A 21652-nucleotide genomic window follows, 5' to 3' on the forward strand; every position below is an offset into this window, starting at 1 on the left:
AATTATGTTTTAATTTTAAATTCACAAAATACAAATCCTTGTTACAGTGAAGTGGGCTGTGTGGATTTATTCATATTACAAATAATCATGATTATGAAGGTTTTTGAAGTTCAGGATTTTAATAGTTTATAGCCTTAAAAAACAAACAAACAGACTGATTTATGACATCATTAAAAAACATTGCAGGAAATAAGCATGAATACACAGGTTTATTGCTCATATTTTATTACAAAAATATGACATTCACTTTTAATGCAGAAAGTCTACATTATTTAAAATAAATAGAACAAACAATAAAAAAATAAGAATTAAACATTTGGCAAGAACAATTAATATTGTAGCTCTTTTGTACAGCGGTATCGGCGCTATGCTTCAGTGCTAGAGGACCCGGGTTCGCGCCCACCCTCCGTCCGTGTGTGGATTTCCTCGCCCTGTGTGATGCGCCTGCCTGCGGGAACCGAGATCGCTACAATATATTGAGAAAATAGAGGGGATCGAACCCGTCATTGTAACTTAGGTTCTTGCCGCATTCACAAGAAACTCATTCAAAGTGTCAAGTGTCTGTGAGTTATATTGAGGGGAACTTTAGACACGAGTTCAAATTTTAAAGTTCTAGACCTCTCAGAAGTGCTGAAGTTGAACCAAGGGAAACAAGTGTGTTTTCCAAAAAAAGACATGAGACAGGACGCCTGTGATCATTTTATCTAAGCCACTTTTTAAGTATCCAAAAGTCAAAAACCTATCATGGTATATGAAAAAGGAACACACACACCCAGGTTGTCTTGGAAACAAGAAAAAAATGTAATGTTTAAAATGTAATAGTTCATATTTTAAATTGCAGATGTACCATAATTGAATACAAACTATTGACATATTCCACAGCAAACGCTGTATTTTCAGTAGCTGTCTAAGAACGCTTGCTCCGCCCGATTTGAGCTGAAATATGAATATGCATGAGCTGAATGAGACCATGCTTAGCAGCTTTACGGGATTGGCTCACTGTCGTTGTAAAAAAACATGTAGAAAAGAGGAATGGGCAGGACCCTATTTAAATCAGGTTTGTATTAAACCAAATTGTCTTTGTGTGTGTTTCGTGTTGTCTTTGTCGGTTCTTTCTTTGCAAGGGTTTCGTGTTGTGTTATGCTAGTATGCGAAACCAGTAGAATAACACATAATGCTGCAATTTGTGCGGTTTTGAGTTCTCCTGTTTATTTATTTATATTTGTTTTTTGTTGCTTTAAGACACAGTCTAGTAAAGGATCTGACTCCAATGATGTTTGAGTTGGAAGGAGGGTGGAATGTCTCTTTTGCCGGTTGTGGGTTTTTGGGGGTGTATCACGTCGGTGTTGCTAGTTGTTTTCAAGAAAAAGCCCCCTACCTGATCAGAGATGCCAACAAAATCTACGGGGCATCTGCTGGTGCCCTAACTGCAGCTGCCCTGGTGTGTGGAGCCTGCTTAGGTATGCGTTTCTATTTCACTATTATTTCATGAGATTGTGCATGCCATGGCTGTATGTATGTGTACCTACATCGTTTTTTGAAATGCGTGTTCATAGAATTAGCATTTGCTTTAGAAATGTATTAATCTGTTTTTTTTTTTGTTTACATATTTTATTTTAACGATAAGTAGGCTGTTGAATAAAATGCAACAATGGCTTTCTATTGTATACGTTCGTTGTAAACAGACTACTGGTTGTTTTCAGTCCGCAGTACGTGCGTCTCGAGAGTTTGCTGAATCAAACGTGTACAACAAAGTACAGTCGTAGTGCACTAGTAGCCGGATATACTTTATATCATTAAGTCGCTGTAGCTACACTTATTTAAGTCATTCGCATGTGGAGTCTTTACAGTGTAAAAGGATGGCAGCGTTGGCACTTTAAGATGCCTGTAATATCAATTGTACTGTAATTCTTGATATGTGTTTTATTTTGTAATAGAACTGTAAATCGCCCTGGGTAAGGGCGTCTGCTAAGAAATGCCTGTAACTGTCAGTATTCGGGATTCATACCAGAGTTGTATGATTTCCATGCCAAATCGGAGCCTAGCTGGTGCATCTAAAGCTCCAACTGGGTGCCCGTTTTGAAGTGTACAGCTGTGTACCACCAGCAACTTTAACATGCAAAATGAATCTGCTGCTATTATTATTCTTATTATTTATTTCTTAGCAGATGCCCTTATCCAGGGTGACTTACAATTGTTACAAGATATCACATTATTTTTTACATACAATTACCCATTTATACAGTTGGGTTTTTATTGGAGCAATCTAGGTAAAGTACCTTGCTCAAGGGTACAGCAGCAGCGTCCCCTACCAGGGATTGAACCCACGACCCTCCGGTCAAGAGTCCAAAGCCCTAACCACTACTCCACACTGCTGCCCTATTCATTGCAATACATCCAGCACCATAATGCCACGCCTGCTTTCAGTTCTAACAACGTTTCTTATTGAATACCCAGCCAGAATGTAGAACCCCATGTTACAGTAAGGGGTTCCTGAAACTTACAGCAAGCCAGCACTTCAACAATCATTGTAGTCTATAACTACTTGTTGTCTGTATATTGCATTCCTCTACATTTTTGCATGTAGATTTGTCTTTTGGTCAAAAAAACTACTAGCAGCAGTAGGGAGTGCTAATTATATTTTGAATGTCTGTTATAGCCTTTTATAAGAACTTATTTTACAGCAAACAGTTTATAAGGTACAGTAATGTTATGCTCTTTAGACCAATTTAAATAAACAAATTATTCTCAGAAATAATTCAGTTGCCTCATAGGGTAACTTAAAATTGTTTGCATGTAACTATTTGGTAATGGAAACCTCAAAGAATGAGATTCTATTAAGGGTTTTATAATGGCATTGCCAGTGTACAATATAGAAATGCAAACAAGGACAGATGATAACATTTGCTTGTTTTGTGAGGTTTTCATATTGAGATATGGAGGCCTTTCCATATGTCCACCTTTATTATAGATAGAACAAATACAAGCTAAGGTAAAAGGTTAATTTTCATCAGATTATTTTGCTCCCATAGATCTCTACAGTGTCTTGTGACCAGTAATGCTTCCACTCAGAGCGATGCAATTGGTTGCTAGTGTGAGCTGACTGTACAGTTGAAATCAGTTCAGACAAGGGGTTACTTTGGGTTGTTGACATAGTTTGCAAAGATATGTAACTAAATTAGTTTCTGACTCTCTTTTGTGCAACTTTTAGCAATCCCGTAAATTTCAATTAACTATTTTTTTTGCTTGTTTCTAAGTATTGTCTTTGTATATAGTAGTTATCTTAGTTTGATAACGAGTGTGAGCTACATATCTTACTGCAATTAGCACTTTAAAAAAATGACAATATTATCACTGGTCCCCGTTTTTCTTCAGGATGCATTATTTCATTCAGTATATTTGCATATCCTAAATTAACATAAAACAAGTCAAGAACTTAAATAATAAAATAATGTCCCTAGTAAAGAAAGTTAATAAGATGTTTTAGTTAGTACTCCTTTAAATGTAGCTAACATAGCTGTTTGCCTTTTTTCCTTTTTTTTTTAAATCGCTGAGAACTTCAGTCAACATAGTTACCTGCTGTAAATCTGTTTTATCAGGAAAATGTGTGCTTTAAATTATTTTAGCAGCATGTTACTTGTAATAGAGTAATATACTGTAGAATCGTATTTTCACTTAAAATCAACAAATCCTAAGGTCAAGGTGTAGGGTCCCAATAAAACTCAATACAAATACACACTTAAAAATGTCTTCATGAACAAAACAGTTTTTTGATTCATTATATCAATGGTGCTGTGTGCAGAAGGCATTGTCAGCTAGATTTTGTTAATCGCCTTTTTATTGTCCTCCCAGTCAGTTATCTAATGGGGAACACCCACTGCATTGAATTTTGTTTCACATTTCCAACATGTCTGGTTGTATTGTTTATTGCTGAATTCATTTGATCAATGGGCCTGGCCTCATTTATTTTCTGAAATAAATTGCTTTCATCATCTCTCTCTAACTGTAAGCCAGTCATGGTCTTTAAACATTCTCGATTGATTCCTTCTCCTTTAGTGATTATTCATGCTAAAAAAACAGGCAAAAACCTGTTGAAGAGGCCTTTTGTAAGGATAGGCTTTTAATGTGGAGGGATGAATATTATTTGAGGCATGATGACTGTCCTGATAGAGATCAACTAGGACGTAAAACAAAGAAGCAGCTAGTATCCAGAAATACTGCATGCTGTTAGTTGTCTTGGTAGCGTTTCAGATTAGTTTATAAGAGAATGGCCTGGATTTATGCCATGTTATAAGTCTTAAATTCTAGGAAAAAATAATTAAGCAAAATGAGGTGGAACAATGACCAAATGCAATGTTAAAATACTTCAAATCCAGTCATGCAGTTAACTTTAAGCCATTTTGCTGAACAGGGTTAAAAAATAAATAAATAAAGAATAGGACGTTAGTAATTGCACTTTGATTTTTACACCAAAAATAGAATAACATTTTTTTTTTTTATATCAGAAAACATCATGATTTAATGGATAAACCCCTCTGTCCCTGCTGGAGAAGAAGAATTATAAAACAATGAAATATAGATTAATCAGTGATATAATGCCATTGATTTTATCAGGCAATATCAAATCAATAACTATGCTAGCACTTCTCCCGTAAGCAAGCTCCTGTAGTCTGCGTGTGTGTCTTAACATGCTCCAAATACGTATTGCTGTTATGTGGCAGGCCATTATATTGTTAAGTGATCCTATTACAATGCTATCCTGTAGTAATGTTTTTGGTTTTTCTCATCTGTATATTAAGCCCAGTGCTGTGCAGATGTTATGGATGTAGCTAAAGAAGCCAGAAAGAGGAACCTGGGCCCCCTGCACCCAACCTTTAACCTGGTAAAGATTTTACGAAACGGGCTCTACAACAACCTACCCGAGAACGCCCACGAGCTGGCGACGGGGCGGCTCTGCATCTCCCTCACGCGCGTGTCCGACGGGGAAAACGTCCTGGTGTCTGAGTTCAGCTCCAAGGAGGAGCTTATCCAGGTAGGGGAGAGGGACCCCACAGCACATCTGTACCTGACTGACCGACCACCTGGCAGCTCTTCTGGAATGCAGAGGTTCTTCTCTTTGTCAGTGTAATTCATTAGGGAAATCTCTGTGGTGTTCTAGTCAGTCCTGTTTCTGATTAAGAAAATATGAAGGGAGCCTCTATTTTATGGACCAATTATGAGTTAATTTACTGTAGTGTAGTAATGTGTTTTCAGTTTTATCATGTATATTAAAGGGACATTTTATACCATCTGTATTTTCCTATTAAAAACATTATTTGCCATGCTAAATTATCCAGGGTATGGATATTGTAAGTGAGATGGAAAGGTATATAAGTGTTGCGCTGTGCATTGTGGCCCATAGCTGAAGTATTGTGCTCTGCGGCCTGTGCAATGCTTGTATGCTTCCTTCTTTCCCCACCATCAGGCTTGAGGAGTCTCTTAAGAAGCATTTGTTTTCTGAACTAGTTTATAAGCATGGCACACAATGAAATAAGCAGAAACCACTATAGGGAATAATATACAACATAAACAATAGGAACAGGTAAGAAATTAAACATGATTAAAATGTAAATAGTGTCCATTAAAAAAAATTATAATAATGTTAAAAACAAACATTTGTACACTCAGCCTCTCCAAATGAACTGTTGATGCTGGCACTGTAACCTATTAAAACGGTTTTCAAACAAGCAATCCAATTGACTTCACAGTAGCAGAGGGTCTGATGTCAGTGGATTATTTTTCCATAATCCACAGTGTTCAGCCATGTCATTAATAGACTTGTGATCTCATCTCTCCACAGGCACTAATCTGCAGTTCGTTTGTCCCCATTTACTGTGGCATAATACCACCATCATTTCGGGGAGTGGTAAGTGTCAGCCTTTAGTGTATTTTTCAAAACTGGCAAATATATTTACAATATTATATAAGTGTTTCAGAAATATCCTAATGAGCTCTGAGCTTGCTGTCGTAAGATGTGATAATCAGATCACTGAACTTGTTCCTGGCACTTTTCAGCGTTTTCCATAGTAAAAACATAGCAAAGTGTAATAAAACACAATGAAAGCATCGATAAGCATGGTAAAGCACAGAGAGGTATGGTAAAGCATATTAATAAACACTATGGTAAATGCATTGTATAACCATTGGAAAAGCATGATAAAACTGCAAAAACACCCTGCAAAAAATATAGTGGTACTTTTATAAAGGTAGTTCAGTTAGCACATGTTCAGGCCATGATTATGTATTGCAGAATAATACATTCTACACATACAAATTGGCAAAACTCTTCTGTAGGCGTAAATACTGGGTTTTCCTGTATCAAACATATTTGGAATAGTTGGTCATATGGAAAAGCACATGGTGTTTCTGCAGTATTTGAATGATTTTTTTGGCAGTAAACATTTAGTAAACACTAAAACTCCCTTTGTAATTAACACACTGTGATGTTGGTTCCCTGCTTATCTTTAAATCCAGTATACATCTGGATGCGATATTCACAGGTTTAAAGGTCCTAAATTAGCTTGTGGGATCAAGTGCATAGCAGGCTAAAAATAAGATGTTTGGGAAGTACAGTAATAATCTGGGCTGTTGTGATGTAGGTTTGAGGTCTTATTTTTGTAGTTAGTTTAATGCAATTACATTTCATTAATAGAATGTATTGTCACACAAAGAATACAAGAGGAATCACTATTCACATGAAAGGTAGGTAGGTTGTCCCCAATGCCATACCAAGTAAAGGCACTGCCACGTTGAGTGCCGGGTGAGTCATGCCAATGTAGTCACAATCTCGCTTCTTCTAAGTTGTCTATCTTTGCTGGTGACCCAGAGGACATGACATTCAAATTGGGCATTTTGGTTAGAATAAAAAAAACACAAAAATAATTATAAAAGTGAATATAAAGTTAATATAAGTGTTTAAAGCCGTAAAATTTAAAATAAACTGAATAAAGTATGATGACAGTAAGACACTCCAAGAATAATAGTGTTGTAACCACTCACCGGTATGTGGCCTGCACAATGATATACACTAGAGAGACTCCTACAACCTGGAAGCTTATAAAACAAATTGGTAAAATACAGTACAAGCTGGCTTGAACATCTTCATTCATTCTTGTTTAAGTGGTGGGGTCAATTCAAGTGTTCTATTTTATACAAGCCAAACATTCCAAAGTGGTATAAGGGTAGTCCAATGTCAAGTGCTTTGAGGCATTAAGCATTCATGAAATGAAACGTTTAAGGCCGGTGTGCTTATACTGAGTGTAGTGGTTAATCTGCTGATGCTATTGTAGCACTTTTAAATCTTCATATCTGGGATACCAGGTCACCTATTTTTTACATGACATAATATTACTAGTAAGGAAATATAATTGTTTCAGAGCAGAAAAAATGGAGACCTGCAAAGGTTAAGCACAAGCCACATGGGTTTATAGATGTGGGGTCAGAGAAGGAAAAACAAAGATCAAACTGTTGTTTTAAGGATCTCTGGATATCTAGGTTAATCCTTTCGTTGTATAAAAGATTTCCTGACCTACTGACTGCAAGTTATTCTTTTTCAACTGTGCAGATTGTACATGGAAGTCTCTGGCAGGAGAGCTCCAGTTTATATAACAGTTACTCTATATTGAGCTCATGCTATCTGATACCCCTTCTCCACTAGCACACCCGACCCGTGAGGGCTCAGTACGGGTACAGGTTATTTGTCAAGCCGAGTGAGAACCAAACTGTGAAACTCTGGCCTCACCGGGCTGCGAGCCAAGCCGAGTCAGGGGCGGGGTAAGGATTTTCGTCATTTTTATTTATTTATTTATTTATTTACTTACATTTTTATAGTGCCTTTAACCAAAGCGCTTTACAAATTTAAACAAAATAACACAATCAAGAAAAATGGGTGAAGAAAGAATGTGTTATTGGGCTAGGGTGGGGAGATACAAATTAGTTGCTAATATGAAAGCATCGGGCCAGAGGCTAGGTCAGGGTCAGGCAAGCAAGGTCATAACAGGAGGTCAGGGGCCAGGTGTATTAGTAAGATGGTCTAGGGAGAAGAGATGCGTTTTGAGGGAGGACCAAAAACTGCATAATGTGGGTGACTGTTTTATGATAAGTGGGAGTCTATTCCAATGAAGGGGAGCAAGAAGGGAAAAGGAACGGAAACGGGATTGGGCACAGGGCGATGGTGGGACAGAGAAGGACAATAGGGATTGGGCGCATAAGGGACGTGGAGGAACATAGTAGGTGATCCGTGCAACCAGATAAGGTGGAGCAAGACCATGGAGAGATTTGTATACAAGGGTAAGGAATTTGAACATGATTTCCATTACACGAGAGTAGATGTTAAAACTTCATGCTGATTTGAACTCGGCTCTCGCCAAGATAAGCACCAACTAAGACGTAGCTTTACAGTAAACTAATGTGATCCATATGTGTCTCCATCCATTTACGTTTCCTTCCATATGATGATGTAGATATCCTTCTGTCTGGTGTTAATGGCTGAAGTGTAATGCTGGCTCCAGGGATCAGCTTATTTTGCCTCCCTGGCGCATCAGCACACACAACGGCTGCGATGCTGGCTCCGGGGATCAACCAAAGTGCGGCCTCCCCAGCGCATCAGCATGACAACCGTCTGGATTGAGCTAAGTAGGGTACATCTCTGGGGTTTTCAAGTGGGCACCTTCCATCCTCAGTGTTTCGTCGACTAGCCCACGACACCTCAAGAGGGCTCGACGGTGATTCTGGCGTCCCAGCATCACCCCCCTCCGTCCCCCACTCAACTCAGCCCAGCTTACTTACCTGTCCCCAGCCAGAATCTTTCCGTCTCAACCACAGCCAGTTGCTGCTCCTTTCTGCTGCTTCAGATAAGTTCTTCACTGTGCGACGCAACTCTTGGCCACTGAATCCGACGTCTCTGAGAAACCGGGTTGTAGAGTGTGCCACAAATCCTCGACAACCCACTTCCACTGGGTAAACCCGAACTCTCCATCCTCGCTGTTCCGCTTCAGTGGCTAGTTGAGCATACCGCAGTTTCTTCCTCTCATATGCCTCATCTACAGCATCCTCCCATGGCACTGTTAACTCTACCAGGTGAACAAGGCGTGCTGATCCAGACCACAAGACAATATCTGGTCGAAGGTTAGTGGTGGCAATCTCAGGTGGAAAAATAAGCCGTTGACCAACATCTGCTAGCATTTTCCAGTCTCTAGCAGCTTCCAGTTGTCCTGGGCGAGAATTGGTTTTAACACCTTTTCTTGGTGGTTGCTCTCCTGGGCGGAGGAATGTTGTCTTTTGTGTGTAATGTTTTGATGGAACAGGTGACAACTTATTGGTCATGTTACGCTTGTCTTCCAATGCTAAGGCCAAACATCGCAGCACCTGGTCATGGCGCCAAGTAAACCGTCCTTGGCTAAGAGCCACCTTACATCCTGTCAAAATGTGCCTTAATGTTGCAGGTGATGAACACAAAGGACATGAGGGATCCTCTCCTACCCAGAGGTTTAGGTTCTGTGGTGATGGGAGAACATCATATGTTGACCTGATGAGGAAACTGATCCTGCTCTGTTCCATTGACCATAGGTCTTTCCAGCCAATCTTGCGTTGTTCCACACTCTCCCATCTCATCCATTCTCCCTGCTTGGCCTGGGAAATGGCCTTTATACACCTCATCCTCTCCTCCTGCTTTTGCACCTCGTTGACTACCAGCTTCCTCCTTTGAGCTGGGGCCGCCTTGTGCCATGTAGGAGGAGTTGAACTGAAACCAAGACCCCCTCTTCCATGCTGAACTTGCCCCATGATATCACCAATTCGAAGGGCAGCCTTTGCATCTTCCACAGCTTTCTTTGCTGCCCACTTTCTTCCAGTTTTCAACACAGGTGCTGCCTCCCTTACGCATTTATCACGTGACTCTACTAAAGTCATTTCCAGTCTGACCTTGGCGCACTTAAACTCCTCGGTTAGAGCAGAGACTGGTAGCTGCAGTATTCCTTTACCATAAAGTCCCACTCTGCTGAGGCAGCGTGGAACTCCCAACCATTTCCTGATGTATGAACTGATTAAAGCTTCCAGCTTCTCTACTGTTGTCAAAGAAACCTCGTACACAGTCAGTGGCCACAGCAACCTCGGCAGTAGACCAAACTGAAAGCACCAGAGTTTTAGTTTACCTGGTAGAGCGCAGCTGTCTGTGCTCTTCAACCCTTCCACTGCTTGTTGTCTAACTTCTCCCACACGAACTGTGTCCTTTAGATCCCCGTCGTACCATCTCCCAACAGGCAACAATAACAGACAGGGAGCCAGTGTAACTGGAGGAGAAGAGGGGAGGTATGGAAGGAGCGGGGGAGGTTGAATATGATCAGGGCAGAGGCGTTTTGAATTTGTTGTAATGGTGTAAAAGCGTAGGGGGGGAGGCCAAGGAGGAGGGAATTACAGTAGTCGAGGTTGGTGAAATTGAGAGAGTGAACCAGGAGTTTAGTAGCAGAAAATGAAATGGAGGGGCATATTTTGCGGATGTTGAATAAATGGAAACGGCATATGCGTGTTATGGCTGAGGTATGGTCAGAAAGGGAGAGGGTAGAGTCAAAGATGACGCTGAGGTTATGAGCAGAGAGGGATGGAATGAGGGACCAGGGAGGGAATGAGATGGTGAGGCAGGGTGGGGCAAAAGCGGGGGAGGGGAAGAAAAGGATTTCAGTTTTTGATGGGTTGATGAGGAGGTATCAACGTGCCATCCAAGATTGGATAGCAACCAAGCAAGCTGATATACGGGCGGCAAGGTCGGGGGTAAAGGAGGGGAACAAAAAGAAAAACTGGGTGTTGTCAGCAAAGAAATGATGGGGGAAGTTAAATGAAGAAATAAGAGCTTCAAGAGGTGAAGTGTACAGGGAGAATAGCAAAGATCCAAGGACAGAGCCCTGGGGGACACCGTCAGTCGGGGGGGGGGGGGGGGGGGTTAGGAGAATGAAAGGGTGGGGAAGAGGGAGGAGAGGAAGCAGTCAGGATGGTCAGAGAATGAGAAGGGAGGGGCGGGAGGACAATAGATGACAAGCAAGGTACTGCGTTGAGGGGAGGCAAAGGTGGTAAGTTGGTACTCAAAAGAGGTGATGGTGGTAGTTATTAGGGGAGAAGGGGCAGGGGTCCAGGAGGAGGGTGCAGTAGCCAAGTACCTCCGCCTTACCCCCCACCCAGTTGGTAATGGTAGAAAGTGGTAACTGAAGAGGTGAGGGTAGCGGGGGTGGCTGTGTTATGTGATGTAATCCATGTTTTGGTGAGCACATGATGTCAAAGTGGAGGGAGAGGAAAGCATCTAAGGTGGCTGCAGGCTTGTTGCAGGCCGAACATGCGTTCCAGAGGCCTAATTTGATTGGGGAGTGATAGGAGGGAGGTTCAGGGATTGGGGAGGTCAGGTAATGACAAAGGAGGGGAGGTTTTACTGTAAGGGCGAGGTAAGTCAGGTTGGAGGGAATGGAGTGACGGAAATTAATTACTTTGCAGCGGGGAGAGATTGGAAGGAGGGGGATGTAAAATGTAAGGGGGGTGCTGGGAGGCATGGAGGAGTCTAGAGTAGGGACCAGGGAGGAATGGTGATCATTACGTTGTGTCATTACACTCCACAAAGACAAACAACAAACAACATGCCTGGCAGCGAGTATGATGAGAGAAAAGTACAGCCTTGGGATGCTGAGGAAGTGCAGGCTCTAGTTTCTCTGTGGGCAGATAGAAGTGTTCAGGAGGATCTGCAGCCAAGCATCAGCAATGAGAAAGGTTATGCCTGAATTTCTGACGATTTGAAGCAAATGGACATAAACCGTGGGTACGGTACACTTAACTCGCATAATGAAAATCAAATTTCTACCAAATGTTTCATCCTTGACTTTTATTATGTTAATATAAAGAAAAAAAATGCTGAAAAAAAAAATTCTAAACTTATTTACAAAAATATAGTAAAACAAAATACAGCTGTACCATATATACACCTGGGGCTCCCGTTGCGCTCGCACAGCTTATTTTTTTTAAGCACCCAAACAAAAAACAACTCTAGATAAAGACCACTATCCTTAAAACAGGATATCTTTGGCAAATCATATTTTTAAAACCTTATTTTTTCCCCTTCAGCAGAACTAATTGAACTTTATTAAGTCTATATAATCAGTAAAATTTGTGGATTATAAAGAAATTCCTAAATATATTTACAAAATATAGCTGTACCGTTGGTCTCCTTAACTGGACTGTGAGGGCTCGGTACGGCACTTGACTCGACTCGGTTGTACAGTGGAAAAGAGGTATAATTAATGTTAGCGGAAGTAGCTAAATGTAGTAGCAAACATGTTTACGTGGTGTAATTCCACAGCGATTTGCGTTACCATGGGTAGCCAGGTCAGCACTGATTTATCTGACAAGTCTGAAGCAAAGTCTGTTCTCCGGAATGGCTCCTAGAGTCTTCCCTGTTGTCAAGTTTTGCTCATTGTGCTTAGTATGAATACAGAATACATGCCATTCATCCCTTGTGCTTAATTTTTTTTTTTTGTGTGCGCCAAATGAGCAACTTGGTATGGGTATGATATCAGAGTTATCTTTAATCAAAGTATTCTTGTTGTTGTCCACTTTGTACCATTTTCTGTGTCTCACATCCTGGTGACCTTGTTTCAGGGATAGATTAATGGTTAAACTCCGGTGTATCAGATGTGCTTGCAGCTTAGACATGATTCTGAGAGCTTTCATAATTCACACCTATAATATGTTTCTCTGTAAGGATTCGCTGCTTTCCATATATAAATGCAGTTTTGTAACGGTTTTAATTCTACTGAAATGTGCAATCGATAAGAACAAAGCAATTAAGAGGCCTTTCCTGGTATTTAGTTTAGGAGTACTCAACTTTGACCAGTTTGGTTAGTCATATTACCATAAATAATACATGTAAAGCCTCAGTCTGAGTTTGCTGAATTGTGATAAGGGAGAGCAGAACACACAGAGTAAACATTTTGTTCACACATCATTAGCTATATATTATAGCTCTGGCTACAGTTGTCAGGAGATTTTGTGCTCATAAAGAACTGGCTGACTTATTCATTTTCTCCTTGGTCCAACTGATAGGGCTTTAAAACAGACTACAGAATGATAGGGTTGTTTCTTTATTTTGCAACAGTGAACATTGCCCTTGTGTGACAAAAAGTGGTACCATCAAAGCTGCAATGATCACATCTATTTTGAGAGTTCCAGAGACTGCTGGCATGAAACTGAACATTTTCTTTTGTGAGGATTTGTATTGCATGTAATTTTAAGCCGGCCTCTCTCGGATGATTGTAATTGACAAATGGAAATGTGTAAAACATACAGGTAATTGGGTCCAAGGCCATTGGGAGGTTTGTAAATTGGCAACAAACCTTACAATCTACAGTAAAGCAGCCAAATCAATTATAAATGAACCAAAAAGGGTGATATATATTTTTTTTTTCCTCTGGATTTGTCAACTGAATAAACAACTATCTGGAGAGGCTGGAAGTTGTTGTCTGTGGCTAGAGATTGTAGTTTCTGAACGTATGTTTCTTGGCATTCGTCCATTCAGTTCTGCCTGTAGACAGACAGTGTGGAAAGATTTAGCATGTTATGTACTGGTTAGCTGTTTATTGTTTTTTTATTTTGGTCATTAGTTACTGTATTGTTGTTTTTTTCCAAATATGTGTCATCATTTTAATTACCTCTGTCAGCTAAGCCATAAACTAAACAAAGTATTGAATCCATTTGTCAGGTGTGGATGAACTTTGCATCATAGCTACTGGCTAACCCTCCAGCTTCACATTTTAGATATCCATCAAAAAGCTAGCAGCCAAATGGCTCAAAGTGAAAGATAATTAAATCTTCTCTTAACAATAATGTTTTAATTGGTAAAAAAAAAAAAAACGCAAAGTTATTGGAGGCAACTTTAAGGCCTCTTGTTTCTCAGAATATAAACAGATGCTGTGGCTTTCACCTTTCACCTTTCACCTTTCGCATACCTTTGTACAATCTGGAGATTGTGGGACACAACTTGAACTCTATGAGATTTAGTAAGCCTTTGTTCCATTTCTCTAAATGGAATTAAAAAGAAAACAACTGGGGATCTTAACAGTCTACCCCAGAAGCTGCAACATAATATTGTAGGGTCTTGATTTGAAAATAATATGGATTTTATTCACACATCTAAAACCTGATCTTACACACTTCATCTCGTATGTAGAGTTGGTTGCATGTTAATTGCATCTGCCAATAACTCCCAACATGTGTAATGGTGAAGCAACTGCCCCCAGGGAATGGTTTTCTGCCCCCCCCCCCCCCCCTACACAGCTGAGCCATGCCTGCTATGGAGTTCTGTTGGCATGTGAAACCTTGTCCCTCCAGGAACGTGGACTGATTTTCCTAATTTGTTATGCATGTGCCTATGTGTGTGTAGTCCATTGTCAACAAATTCACCTTCAAGTCAGAAAGACATCAAGCACTCAAATCCTAGAGTGATTCAGACATTAACCTCCAAAAAAACACCCCTAACACATTACCATCTCGCCTAGGCCTTGTGAAAGAAGAGGAAATTCCAGTCAGAGGCCTGTGATTTAAGACCTTTCAATTGATGAGAAATACGTTTTTAAAGCATTTTATTGTATTTGTTTTATCCTAGCGCTACGTAGATGGAGGAATCAGCAACAACCTTCCTCAGTACGAGCTGAAAAACACCATCACCATCTCGCCATTCTCTGGGGAGAGTGACATCTGTCCAAGAGATAACTCCAGCAACTTCCATGAACTGCGAGTTACCAACACCAGCATCCAGTTCAGCTTAAACAACTTCTACAGACTGACCAGGGCACTCTTTCCTCCTGAGCCCAAGGTAAGCAGCAATTCTGTTTAGTGCTGGAAGTTCGGAGCTGCCAGTAAGTGACATACAGTTAGTAGAAATAATAGAGCAACCAACTGAGGTGCAGCATCCCACTGAAAAGGGTGTTGTGGGTAATCCGCTCTAGTTTTTCCACTTGTGAACAGGCTGCCAAGTCCTGCTGTAACTTATCTGAGAATGTGTGTTATGTACAACGAAACAGCAAGATGGACCATATTCATTTGTGAACACACGGTTTTGCTGTACTTTGGCCCTGTGTTGCAACACAAAATGGAAAAATATTTTTTAATATTGTTGGAAGCCTTTTTTTATATTAATCCTATATTCTTTTATTAGAAGATCCTTTTTATGGACGCAAGTTACCAGCCCAGTTAATGCTTTTAATGCAAGATTGATATATCAGAGTATTCTTTTTATATATTGTATATTGTGAGCTGTACAAAGCATTTGTCATTTTTTTTTATTTTTTTTTTTTTTATTATCTGATCATTTGAATTGTATCTTAAACTAAGAAACCCAAGTTCTTTAAAACAACACAGAAACATCATCAGAGTGACCATTTCAGTGAAGTCTGTTTTGTTTTCAGATACTGGCAGAAATGTGCCAGCAAGGATACAATGATGCACTTAGATTCCTGAAGGAGAACAGTAAGCACATTCTAATCTCATATCACCATAGAAAAGCTGCAAAGACCACCAATGACAAGGCTGCAACCTTTTCTAGTGATGCTTTCAAATCGTCAGGAATTCTGCTTTTTGTTTTCGCAGGCATATTTGAGAAATAATTGAGGGTACTTTTAAAAGGCGCCGTGCCTGATGCCAATATTGTGCATTTTATTAATCAAATGGGTAAAATTTAAGATGGAAATCATTTTAGAATGTTATATTTTAAACAGTATTTTGAATCTAAATATATGTTAAGTTTGTATCTTCGCAAAAAGTTAAACTTTTATAGTCCCCTGGCAAAAGTGCCTTTGGTAACAGGCTAATTCATGTTTCACTGTGTCTCTTTTAATGTTAATGTATCCTCATAACCTGAATGCATTCATATTCGTTTTGGGGTGGTGAATTCCGACTTTTGGTGCCAGTATAGACTTTACATTTTCTGGATTTATTGAGGAGGCAGAATATTACAAATGAACTAGGTGGTTTTGGAGCAAAAGCCAAATGCCCTCATGCAATTATTAGATAATAAAGTCTATGGTGAGTATTCCGATCAGATGTCAACCTGTACTTAATTGATCTTGTATTTCTAACCCAAAAAATTTCCCACTGCTAAAATTAAAATATATATATGTGTGTGTGTGTGTCTGTATATATATATATATATATGTATATATGTATTTGTGTATATTATATCTAAATATCAATATATATCAGATGGAGCTTCAGAATTGGGATTTCTTAGATGCATTAGTAAATGTGACCCTGTGAGTGCATCTCGCATCTCAGTTTTGAGGTATTTTCAGACTTCTGAAGCTTCCTCAAATTGCAACTGTAACATACCCTTCACTTTCACCTGTGAACTACAGTAGTATGGCTTCCATACTGTAGTCATTTGTCTTTTTGGCTTCTGAAAGACAAAACATTTTGGTATTGTCGCCACATTTTCTGTATTCTGTCACAACCTCGTAGACCATTTGAGATACTACCTTCATATTTTTAGGGTTATAAACACTGCATGGCTAAATGTGGCTTTTTTTTCCCCAAAGTCAGTTTTCATGTATAAAATGTCTGAAGTGTCCTTGGCAAGCTTAAACAGAAGGCATGTTGTGTTCAGATCTTTTCAGGCTGCACGCCTCTGTGGTTAGCCTGGCGGAGGTGAAGCTCCCTGGGCCTACCTGCTCTGTTGGGGAGAGGAACAGCCAGGGAAAACGTGTGAGCACTATACCAACACAAGAGGAGACCACCAAGAACAGATTACTAAGAGCCTTTAGTTTCTTGCGTAAACGGCACTGGTCTCTAGATGAACAATTCATCGAGAATCTCCCGCCCGCACTCAGAAAAGGTACCAACCCCACAATACAGTTGCCACTTACTAGCCATTGGCGTATAAGCCAAACATGTTTGTTTATTTTGGTGTTCTCAGTTTTTTAATAATGTCAATAATGATGTTACACTTGATTCTCCTTGGTGGAGCTAGTTGCAGAACTTCAAAATCACATGATAAATGCCTTTTAAATTGTCAGGCAAGTTTTAAAGTCTTTAACATCTGTTGTTTTGTGATATACTGTACATGACTAAGTTTTAACATGCAAGTAGGTAACATTGGTGCCGATTGTGCTTGTCTGATAGATATGCAGATATTTGAAACTGATCCTTGCTTCAAATACATGTATGAGCATCTGTGGACATTGCCATGGTTTTCTGCTCAATTTACCCAGAGACTGCTTTCCTAAAATAATGAACCAATGAATGAAACAGAACCTAAGAGGAACTTACAATCCTCTAAGCCTGGGGATTTTATATTCTGCACCGTTGTTTTTTCTAAATCCCTTGATCTGTTGATGCTTTTATGATTTTAGTGATAAAAAAAACTGCATGTACCATTTCATGTCTAATGTCCTTGTTTAATAATCCCTAGTGCCACCACCAGTAGTTTCCCCTACTGAGATGCATTTCTGTGGATCCTTCCTCTTTAAATATTGTTATGCTTTTTAATAAATGGCCGAGGGATAGGAACGGAATCTGTGTGTACAACGCTAGTGCACTCAAAGGATTTTACATTGCAAGAGGTTTCATGCATAGCTGTGTTTGTTGGTTAGCCAGCTATCAAATATAATGTATAATGGAAGGCTCAAAAAGACACATGCCTGCCCATAAGCTACTTAAACTACAATAAGTAACCAGTATCTGCACAAGGCATTGCATGTGCAAAATACAAAGAACAAACTTTCCCTTCCTGGTTCATTTGAAAACAAACACTTGCCATCCTTCTATTTTATGTAGTGAAAAACAGCAAGCTAGGTAAATTATTTTGTAAAAGTTGTTTTCTTAGCTGTTTGCCTGGTCAGTGCGCACCAGCCTAAATTATTCATCACCTCTATTTTTTCTGTAGCTGTTTTCGATGCCTGCAAGGAGAAGAATGGTCTCTATGCCCAGGTCTCCAACATGCTGCCCATCCGTGTGGCATCCTACATGCTGCTGCCCTACACACTTCCAGTGGAGTCTGCTTACTCTGTTGCTTTAAGGTAAATTCTTCATAAAGCTAGGAACACAAACACTTACCGTAATTCTCTAACTGATAGTTACAAGTAGCTACATACAGTTAGCTACCTGTTTCCTTCAGTCGGCACCTAGTAAAGAAATTGCGTATTATAACAGAAATGTGTGTGGTACGGCTGTAGTATCTGGGTACAAATGTACAATACAGGGTTGTGGTCCATCTTAATCCCTCATTGGTGCACATAGTTATATATTTAAAATTTGAGTTTACTGTCAAGCCTTTGAAACAAACAGTAATGTCAGTTGTAAATGCTTTATGAGTATGTCCCTTTGGGTGAGTGGTGACATTAGCGAGTTTAATTCCAGAGAGTGATAGTGTCACACTCCAGCTTGATCAGTGGGGCTTTTATATATTTTTTTCTAATTTCTAATGTAAAATGTTCTTGTGCTACAGGTTGGTAGAGTGGCTCCCAGACTTTCCTGATGATGTGCGATGGTTACAAGAACAACTGCGGCACATCGCCGGCTCAGTTTATCAGCAAGCCGTTCAACGAATGGGGAAACAGCAGTCGAGGTAGGCGTCTTAAGAATCTGCTCTCAAAGGTGGTTGTTGCCAAGTTGGTACGGCTGATCGAATACATTCACCCACATGATTTTCTCTGTGGTATCCATGCAATTCTCTTCTCTGAAGAGACCAAGCACAAGGTCAGTTTTGTTCAGTCTCATTTACTGAAAATTCAGAATTAGATGCCGTAAAATTTTGCAATGAAGTACAAACAGCACAACAGCTGTATTCTCTTGTAAACAGTCCATCCATTTTAGTTGGTGATTTAAATGTATTTAAAAAAAGAGGCTATTCATAAAGCAACAGCATAGCAATGCACATTTTGAATATTTGTGAAGTGTGACATATTATTTGAAAGATAGAGACGTGGATATTGAATCTATTAGCAGAAGACAGTGGGCCATATCTGAAATGTTTTCTATAGACAGTTAGTGCTTAATGAATATTGTTGTATTTAAAATACTTTTTAATGGAGGAGCTTGAACTTTGGTTAACCTTCTGGTATTGTCATCATGTTTTGCAGCACACCCCCTCTACGGAAATGCATGAGCCTCCCTCCCACTCTAAAGATGGACCAACCCTACCTTGGCCTGGCTGGATATCACCAGTTCTCCTCAGTGGACTTGGACAGATGGTACTGGGACTTCCACAGCCCCCCAGCCCTGCTAACCAAACAAGCCCCCCTCGGCCTGATCCCCAGCTCCTCACCCAGGCAGATCTGCTACTTCGCAAGCTCGCAAGACTCTGAGGCCAACACCTGCAAAAAAGACTTCCAATTTGGCTTCGATGAAGTGTGAAAAAAACCAGAAAATTAACTATATGCATTTGTGATTTTGTTCATTATTTACTCATGGAGATTCCACATATGGTTTCCATTTGCTCTTTATTTTAAAGCTAAGGGGACCGAATGACAAAGATGTTACAACATCGAGGAAATGTTTCCTTCCTGTACACTAAATCAGATGATCAATTATTAAACAATGGATCTTCAAAGGGTTGGGTCATTTCAAAGTCTGCATCCTACTAAATTTTTTCATGTACTGGATTTAGCAAAAGTATGAACCATGGCAGCAGAAAATTCAAATTTCTCTACTTCAGTTCTGTATTTATCAAATGTAAAAAGCACTATATACCCTGAATTATTTAATTTATTGATGTACTACATAATACTTTAAAAAGGAGGTTTTAACTGCAGTATCAGATTTAAAAACAAAGTGCCTTACATTAAATGTTTTTGGTTATTTTTCCAAACCATTTTTTTAGACCAGAATTGGGTTAGCAAAGTTATTGTCTCTAGGATTTATAAGCATTGCACACAAAACTGAGCCTGTATTGCCTTGAAGTGCATTTGGTCCAACCATTCTGTGCACGTGGTGTCCCACTGCCAAGCAAGGTGTGGCAGGAAGCCAACAAGTAAGCCGATTTGATTTAGAGGAAGTAAACTTGAGATACCAATCCTCTTTAAAATTAATTCTGGCTTTAAAATATAAATGGTTTTCCAAATGCTGCACAATGTACTGTCCCAGAATATTTCACCTACTTAAATGTATGCTTTACCCTAAACTTGCACAATGAAGCAGTATTTTATTTTGGTTTAGCTTGTGTAGTAACCTGAATGGTATTTTGTCATACTTGTACTTGCTAGAACCAAAGTCATTGTATTTATCTTGCTCTTAATTGTATTATTAATTGTACTGTGATTCTTGAAATGTATTTCTGTTTACGACTGGAAGTCGCCCTGGACAAGGGCGTCTGCTAAGAAATAAATAATAATAATAATATAATAATAATAATAATAATAATAATAATAATAATAATAATTCCCATTGTAGTATCCTGCTTGTTCTCAGTTGCATAGAGGAGCAAGAAATAAAAATACAATTTCACCAGGATCACTGTTTTCTGGTTCAACCTGGACAATCATTTCAACTGCTGCTAATTTTTTTTAAATGTGTCATATTTACAAAGTGTGTTTTGTGTGTATATAATAAATTATAGAGAGAATTGTTATATTATAGATAGATAGATAGATGTGTCCTATATCTAAGGTTAAGACAAGATTGGTGTAAACTTATTTTAAAGAAAAATTGTGTAGATTTGATTTGGAAAGAATTTAACAATGCTTTAATTTTTCTGCAGAATAAATACTCTATTGCAACAAAAGTATTTTTAATGTCTGTTAACGGGGTGGGGTGGGACATCCTTATCTTTTGAAAAGCTGTTTAGTTTACTCTTGAAAAACTTTTTACTGTAATATGGTAAGAACTAAACTAATGCTGTCCAGCTAATATAAAGAAATGTTGAAAGAATATTTTAATATGAAAACCCCATGTTTGTTGTTTGTTATTATTATTTACATGTTTAACAATCACCACTGGTGGTCAGTTTCACAAAAGCACATCCAAGGGACTAACATGCAATTAAATGACAATCACTGTATTCAGTAAAACTGGATTTAACTCCTAACACAGTCCTTGAGCACCCTCTAGAGTTTGGTAGGCATTTTGCCAGTTTAAACTTAATCAAATTGTCAATCATAAACCATGGGTCTGCTGATGGTTGAATTATTTAAAATCCTGCAGCCTACTATTGTTGAAGAAAGAATACTTTTTAATTTATCCAGTGTTTCAGTAAGTAGTGGCAGAGAATCCAAGTTATAATTGTTAACAATTTTCACTATTACTTATATGGTCTTAAAACATGTGCAGTCTTGTGCAAAAGGGAGTAGCTGTTTTTATGACTAAGAAATTTGTTGATTTTTCCTTGTGACAAATAGACATGACTGTTAAACTGGTGTAGGCCTTTTGGTACCGAATCTTATTCTCAGGAAAAGGGCCTCTAAACAAAAACAACTTTGTCACCTCAAATTTATCTGTTCTCTCCTGTGCCCCTTTAAAAAATCATGTTGTCGAAGGTGACGCTGAACCAGTTAGTCTGTTCAGTAAAACATTGGACCCCTTTGCATGGAGGATCTCAGTAAGCTACAGTTCACGGTTCATCAACTGATTCAGATTCAGTTATGTTAAGTCTGCC

At 39.2% G+C, this 21652-nt stretch overlaps 1 protein-coding gene across 2 annotated transcripts; it reads left to right on the plus strand.

The window, feature by feature from the left end:
- Positions 1–981: 981 nt before the first annotated feature.
- Positions 982–20928, plus strand: LOC117415161 (patatin-like phospholipase domain-containing protein 2). Of its 2 annotated transcripts, none has more exons than XM_059026967.1 (9): positions 982–1057; positions 4800–5032; positions 5840–5905; positions 14675–14884; positions 15477–15537; positions 16670–16897; positions 17948–18080; positions 18509–18628; positions 19143–20928. In XM_059026967.1, the coding sequence occupies exons 1-9, from the start codon at positions 1033–1035 to the stop codon at positions 19414–19416; spliced, it is 1350 nt and encodes a 449-aa protein (XP_058882950.1). In that variant the 5' UTR covers positions 982–1032; the 3' UTR covers positions 19417–20928. The 2 variants fall into 2 exon arrangements, with proteins under 2 accessions (XP_058882950.1, XP_033881043.3); XM_034025152.3 differs by lacking the exon at positions 982–1057 and adding an exon at positions 1064–1460.
- Positions 20929–21652: the final 724 nt, after the last annotated feature.

The sequence above is a fragment of the Acipenser ruthenus genome, chromosome 7 (assembly GCF_902713425.1).
Source record: "Acipenser ruthenus chromosome 7, fAciRut3.2 maternal haplotype, whole genome shotgun sequence".
In the NCBI taxonomy this organism is placed as follows: domain Eukaryota; kingdom Metazoa; phylum Chordata; class Actinopteri; order Acipenseriformes; family Acipenseridae; genus Acipenser; species Acipenser ruthenus.

Coding starts and splice junctions, on each gene's coding strand:
- LOC117415161 (XM_034025152.3), top strand. CDS start 1,271: ATGATGTTTGAGTTGGAAGGAGGGTGGAATGTCTCTTTTGCCGGTTGT. Junction 14,885..15,476: donor TCTTTCCTCCTGAGCCCAAG/GTAAGCAGCAAT, acceptor TTTTGTTTTCAG/ATACTGGCAGAAATGTGCCA. Junction 15,538..16,669: donor TAGATTCCTGAAGGAGAACA/GTAAGCACATTC, acceptor TGTTGTGTTCAG/ATCTTTTCAGGCTGCACGCC.